This window comes from Polypterus senegalus, chromosome 5 (assembly GCF_016835505.1).
Source record: "Polypterus senegalus isolate Bchr_013 chromosome 5, ASM1683550v1, whole genome shotgun sequence".
In the NCBI taxonomy this organism is placed as follows: Eukaryota; Metazoa; Chordata; class Cladistia; order Polypteriformes; family Polypteridae; genus Polypterus; species Polypterus senegalus.
In genome coordinates, this window is record NC_053158.1 from 173,689,139 (window position 1) to 173,696,053 (window position 6,915).

Genomic DNA, 6,915 nt, shown 5'->3' on the forward strand with positions numbered 1-6,915 from the left:
AATATATTAAACTATTTTAAAATATAAAAGTACTAGAACTCATCGAGTATAGTCTTCTACATTACTCTCACACCTAAAGATGTTATAATACATATCTCATGTTACTTTATTTGAATTTTAACAGTAACAGCTTACGTCCACAACAACTACTATATATATATATATATATATATATATATATATATATATATATATATATATATATATATATATATACTTAATGAGCATGAAAACAAGTAAAAATATTTTTCATCTCAATTTCTAGATCATTTAAGCCATGGTGTTGAAAACAACAGATGAAATGTAGGTATGATTAAATTGCAATCTGTCTGAATGGCCAAAGTAGGTCATTAATTACATTACATTTCAGCAACAGTGTTAGCAATAAATCCACAGTTAACAGCCTCGGAGATAAAATATTCATTGCAAAAATGACATCACTCTAATGTGTGAATGATATGTAATACACACATCCCTAAAAAAAACATTTAAACTTACTTAGGCAGAAAGAAATGCTATGTGTTGACTATAAATGTAAACACACACAGTACATACAGTAAATATTCAAATTCATTAAAATGCTCAGACACATTTTGTTCAACTTTAAATGTTATAGACACACTAGTGTACTTTACTGTACTCTGCAACGCTATTAAATAAAAGTGTGCATTCAAGTAAAAACATTAAGCTGTTCAAAAATTCAGTTTAATCTACAGTACGTGGCAATTTTGAAGGAATGGAGAATTGCATCTAAGTAAAAAAAAAAGTGCAGGCAGCCATCAAGCGCATATTGTGATATACATGAAATGACTTTTGATTTTTGTTTAAAACTACTTTGTTGCCTAAAATTTTATTTTTCATCTTAGCATGCCCTTTTTGACTCATTTGGCTTTTGTATAACGTTCTCATGAAATGCATGCTCTAAGTTTTCTACGTAGTAAATTAACTGATAACGTTCTTTATTGTGGTTTACGTGTTCATATCCTAGGGTTAAAGTGTAAGAATACTGAGAAAAACGGGGAAAAGTTCAACGCGACTTGTACGTTTCACGCAGCCTACCGAAACAGTTCTTCTTACAAAGAAGGTTCTGAAATTCAGCACCATGGACAGCTCTACTGAAAAGTTTGCCTGAACTAGTAGTACTACAATTAAGTAAATGTAACAAACAATTAAAGGGACATTTTCTTAAAATTAGCTAAAAAAATAACCTGATCACTTGACTTACATAGTTATTTATTATACAGTAATACAAAGTGAAGTGCTAAAGTCCGATAATATACAGTCATTGTTAATGCTCTACTGGGATTGCGAACAGGCATGGTGCTGTCAACAAATTGAGTATTGGTTATTTATTGATTTAATTAGAATTTACTATATGCGTTTGCTTTTTAATATGAGGGCATCCTTAGCGGTTGTGTATCCTTCACTGGAGTAAACATATAGTTTTAATTAAAAAAAAGTGTTGATAATCAGACATGTCCCCCTAAAAAACAGTGGAGGGTCATTCCGTATGTTAACTTCAATACACCAAAAGAACAAGAGGGCACTACACGAGTGACATAGTTAGACTGATGCCTGGAAAACAAACTTCGGTGACAGCCAGGTTACCATATGCTCATTTACCGGTAGTGACTGCCGACGTCAAGTATTTCTGTTTAATATACGACAGATGGAATGTGCTGTGAACCTTTTGTTATTTTTATCAACACATTTTTTATCCTTTGAAAGCAAACATACTGCATTTCAGAAATAGGAAATCTGTTTCAAAGTGAAAATGCTACTCTAATTTTTACTTCACTTACCTCAGGCGACACCTGCCGTTAGCATGTTTAAACACATACAAGTGAAAGCAAAACAGAACTTGGATAAATAATTAAATAAATGTTTGCATGCAGTCCGCCGGTGTTGAGCAATGTGAATCTTGGAATGCAAAGATTCTACCAAGACGAATCCACATTTTATACACCACCTATTAGGTAAAAAACAGAATAAACAGATGATTGTATTTGTGAAATCGAAGTTCTAGGGGATCAAATAACTTGATGCAGGCTGAATAAAACATTACATTTCTTAAAATGGGTGGAATTCTTACATCTTTCTCTCTTTATTCGGAGTTTCTCTGTTATTTCGAGCACACTGCACATTTATGTTGTGCAGAGTAATAATCAGCGACATAATGTGAATCTCTTTGCAAAATGAAAATATCGCTGCTCTGACCTCAGAACTGAATGGACACAAGGATTATCAATTGCCGAATATTTCGCTTTTTCGCCGAAGCATGTGAGAACCGAGGAGATATTTGCTTTCAATCTGGCTGTGACATTACGGATGGAATTCACAATAAGGACGACTGTCCGGTAAGACGCGGTGTCTTTGTATTTATATACTTAATATTGTTTACCAACATACAGCGAGGGTCCTGCGGTCTGGCTCAAGAGCTAAACGCAGCGTAAAAAACGGACACCGTCTGCAAATCCCTCCGGAACATTATAAATCTAATAATATCCGCAGCAGGAGCGGAGCTGCGGTGCCATCTGTTTTGATTTATTGCCTGTATTCTTTTAAGAGGCTCGCCAACAAATAGCAGAAAATAATCGATCTGAGGTGGTTTAAGTTTTGCATCCATCACGTTTTGCGGACAGTATGGATGATGAGTCATTAGTTACTAAGGCAATGTGCAAAGCTAATCGTTTAAACACCTACTTGAATAGAGAGTTTGAGAAAATCAGCCCCTTGATGCAAATAACATGTGTGCAAAAATTAACAATATGGCAAAATCGGGAAATGCCAGCGTCAAATAATAGTGTTTACTTTGATGACTCGGTGAACTCCTCGTAAAGAACCAGGCATGCATGCTTTAATTGTATTTGATGTTACATTTGCTTTTTTTGTAACACTGCTTTGCCAAAGTAAGTTTGAAATAAATAATACGGATAACACCATAATAATAAACTGGGGTGAAAACGATGCGCATTTTAAACAGTAACAGACGGAAGAAGCAGCACATTGCATAGAGTACGGAGTGAACTGATTTTATGACGATGGAAAAAAAAAATATTTATTCTGCAGAAGAAGTCTTAAAGTACAAGTAACTCACAAACACAATAGCACAATAGGTTTATAAGTATGATCTTACATCCTCATCTTCATAGTCACTTCTGTTGTGATGTGGGAAACGGGGCCGGTGGTCCTGCGAGGGGCATGGGATCTTCGAGGCTTTGTCCTCCTCGGCGCATTGTCCACCAAGAAGATGACTAGCTTCAGGTGGAGCAGGAAAAGATCTGGACGTGTTGATCTTTCCAGTAAACCTCTGGTACAGAGAAGCCATGAGTCACAGTACAATTCTACTGCTTACTACCAAAGTCGGCAAGTTTGTTGGCTCTGTTTGCTTTCGCTTTACGTATAAATGTGTGAAATAAAAGGCTAACGTCGGAAACCTTGCCTTTTCTTGGTTTCTTTGCAAAATCTTACACTCCCATCGGCACTTCGAAAAGAGAAGCCCACAGCAATCCGCGACGAATTTTGATTAGACACATCGACCTTTAATTGGAATTTATCACTTAAAAAGGTTCAAATGACTCCGCAAGACAGGGATTCCGATCAATTTGTTGGAGGCTGTGTACCAGCAGGGAGCACACAGTCCAGGAGGTGTCAATATTAGTTAAAGTCTATTCCACATTCAAAGCACGTTGTTTCCCCTCTTCAAATCCGTTCGGGAGGCTCAAGCGACTCTTCAGTCCGTACGAATGTGAAGCCATACAGATTTGCTTGTTGTCAAATTAAAGAAATATTGCTAAAAAACAAAAGTTGTGAGAAAGATATCCACCTGAATTCGGGATAAAAGAAAAAAAATCGTTCATAGAGAAGAGTAGCCGGAACTGACGAGGCAGAAGGACGCAAACAATCGTGTTAGTCTGACGATGCTTTCTGCATGAAAAGTGAGCAGAGTGCAAACTGTTCACAGACAGGGACCGATCGCTCGTCACAATGCCCGATCTACAAACAGAGAAAAAAGCCACTTTGTCAATTGACAGCAGTACTGGAGATTAACACTGCGCCACTGCTACTCTGTCCGAAGATTTTATTACTATTATTGTTCCTAGTAATACGTTTTTATCCTTTTGCTAATTCCGCATCTTTTTTGATTCGGTGTATTCGAGCGCCCCTTTGTGGTTCAATAGTAACACAACACTGACAACGATTACTGAAAAACGAGGGACACTGCTTAATGTTTTTTATGAAAAAGCATTTATTTCCATGAAAGCATTTCAGTCTTGCAGCCTCATCTTTTATGAGCGCGCCACACTAAAATATAAACGGTAAGAGAATTCTTTAAAAAATGCAACCCAGGGGAGAAAAAGGGCGTCGTCCTTCTTTTCTTGGTGAAATAAATATCTCATCTCCCACGTCACGACACGCTCCTCGCGAAGCTGCACATTAATCTGGGGAATGGGGCCAAGCAGGTAGGTTTCATTGTCTGAGTAGATACGAGACCGGGAGGTGGAGCTTCGCAAGACAACCTGTCAGCCAGTGAAAGAGAAAAGACATTCATTCATTCATTAGCAGACATCAAGAAAACACGAATTTAGCAAACGCCTCCGAAAAAGGAAACACAGCCTCCTATCGTGTGACTACGCTAACAGAGAAAAGAGCTACCGGGGTAATTTGTGAAAAGATAATTTATTAATCGTATCGACAGTCATCTGTTGCACATATTTCGTCCTCTTCCTGTAAAAGAGTCTTAGTATCGTTTTGCTCCGATGTTGAATTATTCGGGGATGGCGGGGTGGTGGAGAGAATCATGTCTGAATTCTGACCACGACGGGGCACATTAGTTACCGTTACACGTATTCGCTTTCACAGAATGTGGATGACCTAACGCCACCCCTTCAACATATCCGCATCAATAATGCATATGTCATTACTACCCTGGGAAATATTCAATGAAAGATCCATGGAGGAATTCTGTTGAGACAGATGTATACCTAAATTATGATACATTGATGTAGTGGTATATGAAATACCTGTGTGTGTGTGTGTATATATATATATATATATATATATATATATATATATATATATATATATATATATATATATATATATATATATATCTCCAATGTGCTTATTGAATGATATTTCCAGTAAGATATATCAATTTTTCATTGATTTAGTGTATGGGTGAATTTAAAATCTGTTTTTAAAGACAATGGAGAAAGTACTGCTATTGTATGTCTGTATGATCCGTGAATTTTTTGCCAACTTTGTTCATCAGTATACATATTTGCTTCCTTCTTTATCATTTTACAAGGATGTTTAAAGAGATGCACAAAGCACATGCAAAAGTCTATAAATGACACACACATTACATTCCCATATGTTTTAAGAGATAAGATGGAAGGCATTGTGTTTCATTCACTACAAATTTACTTATATAGCATTAAATAATACTCCACCTAAGAAAATTCATGATGTATTAAAAACCCAGTGGTGACTAATGCTGTAAAAGAGCAAACAATGTGAAAAATGGCCAAGAAAACAAGTCTCACATTACTGGGGTTGTATAAACCACATTATGGTTATAATTGTTTGCTCAAAACATGCAAAACCCATGCATTTTTTCTAAACTTTTGTTAAATATATACTTTCAGAAAAGTGAGCACATATCATAAACATGAAACAAATTCCCAAAAAAGTCATGTTTAAATTCAAGACAGGACTCTTGACTAGTTAAAGAGGTGGAGAGGCAGATCTTCAATGCACCAATTTTTCTGCAGGTTCATATTTTACAATATTTTAACAAAAATGTGTTTTGCACATTTGAGCACATGTATGGATGATTGACATTGTGACACTTGTAAAATGGTGTGACCTGTAGGAGGCATAGCAGAGCCTCCTACACCAGACAGAATCAGACGACATAAGGCCCAGGTTCAAATAAAGTATCCATTTATTTGAAGAAAAAAAAAATACCACAAATCAGGTTTCTTCCTCAAAGACAGCTCAATACAAATTGTTCTCCTTTCTTCATTCCCCCAGGTGAGTGTCACCCTACTCCTGTCCCAACTCTGACTCTCTGATGTGAGGTGGGGGGCTTTTTTAAACCCAGAATCAAGAGTACTTTTGATGCCAGGACTCTGCCCCAATGGAAGCACTTCCAAATTAGGCTGAAGCTTCCCAAGGTAGAAAGAATCATTCAATGCAGCTTCCCCTGGTGGCACCCTAGCAGGGCTGCCCAATGGGACTATAGATCTCCTGGTCTCTTCTTTTCCTTACATTATTCTGTCTTCTCAGCTGGGTAATGGTCTTCTGTCCAGCCCCTGCCAGAATGCTAGTCCATCCATGCTGGCATGCCATGCCATCCTCCAGGCTGAGAGACACAACTGGGTTCATCCTGGCTGGCCATCTTTCTCAGTGAGATTTTTTTTTCTTTTTTTAATTCACATTTTTCATATCATTCGCAGTGGATCAGCATTCGTCTTCATTGGGTTCTTCTATATCAGATTTTTTTTTTATTTCTGTTCTGCATGAAAACATGAGAACATTTTTTTTCTTGGATATCAAATATAAAAAAAAAAAATTTTGTGATGTACTCCTTAAAAGATAATTTTCATAATAATAATACAACAAAAGCAATAATAATAATTATTAATAATAATAATAAAGTGTAATTGCATCTCTCCTTTCACTGTATTTACTGTAATAAAGAAGGTTCTTGAGAAATGCATAATTGGAACACTTTCACATGTTTCTCTAACAGTTATTAAAAGCAAATTACAAATATAGATACACATGACTTTAAAATGGAAGTGTTAAATGAGGCCCTTGGGCAAAGTAATGTGCTTACAATATAATACAAACTATACCAAAATGTCACCTATTAACGACACTCCTAATTTAGATGCAAAGTATGTA

The 6,915-nt window shown here is 36.4% G+C and overlaps 1 protein-coding gene across 2 annotated transcripts in view; it reads right to left on the reverse strand.

Moving 5' to 3' along the window:
* Nucleotides 1-4,075, reverse strand: part of dpp6a (dipeptidyl-peptidase 6a) — a 937,255-nt gene extending 933,180 nt beyond the window's left edge. Inside the window, exon 1 of one of the 2 annotated variants that reach the window (XM_039753634.1) lies at nucleotides 3,137-4,075. In XM_039753634.1, the coding sequence (XP_039609568.1) occupies nucleotides 3,137-3,328 (192 nt within the window). In that variant the 5' untranslated portion in view covers nucleotides 3,329-4,075. The remainder of the gene's footprint in view (nucleotides 1-3,136) is intronic. The other variant, XM_039753633.1, reaches the window with a different exon arrangement.
* Nucleotides 4,076-6,915: the final 2,840 nt, after the last annotated feature.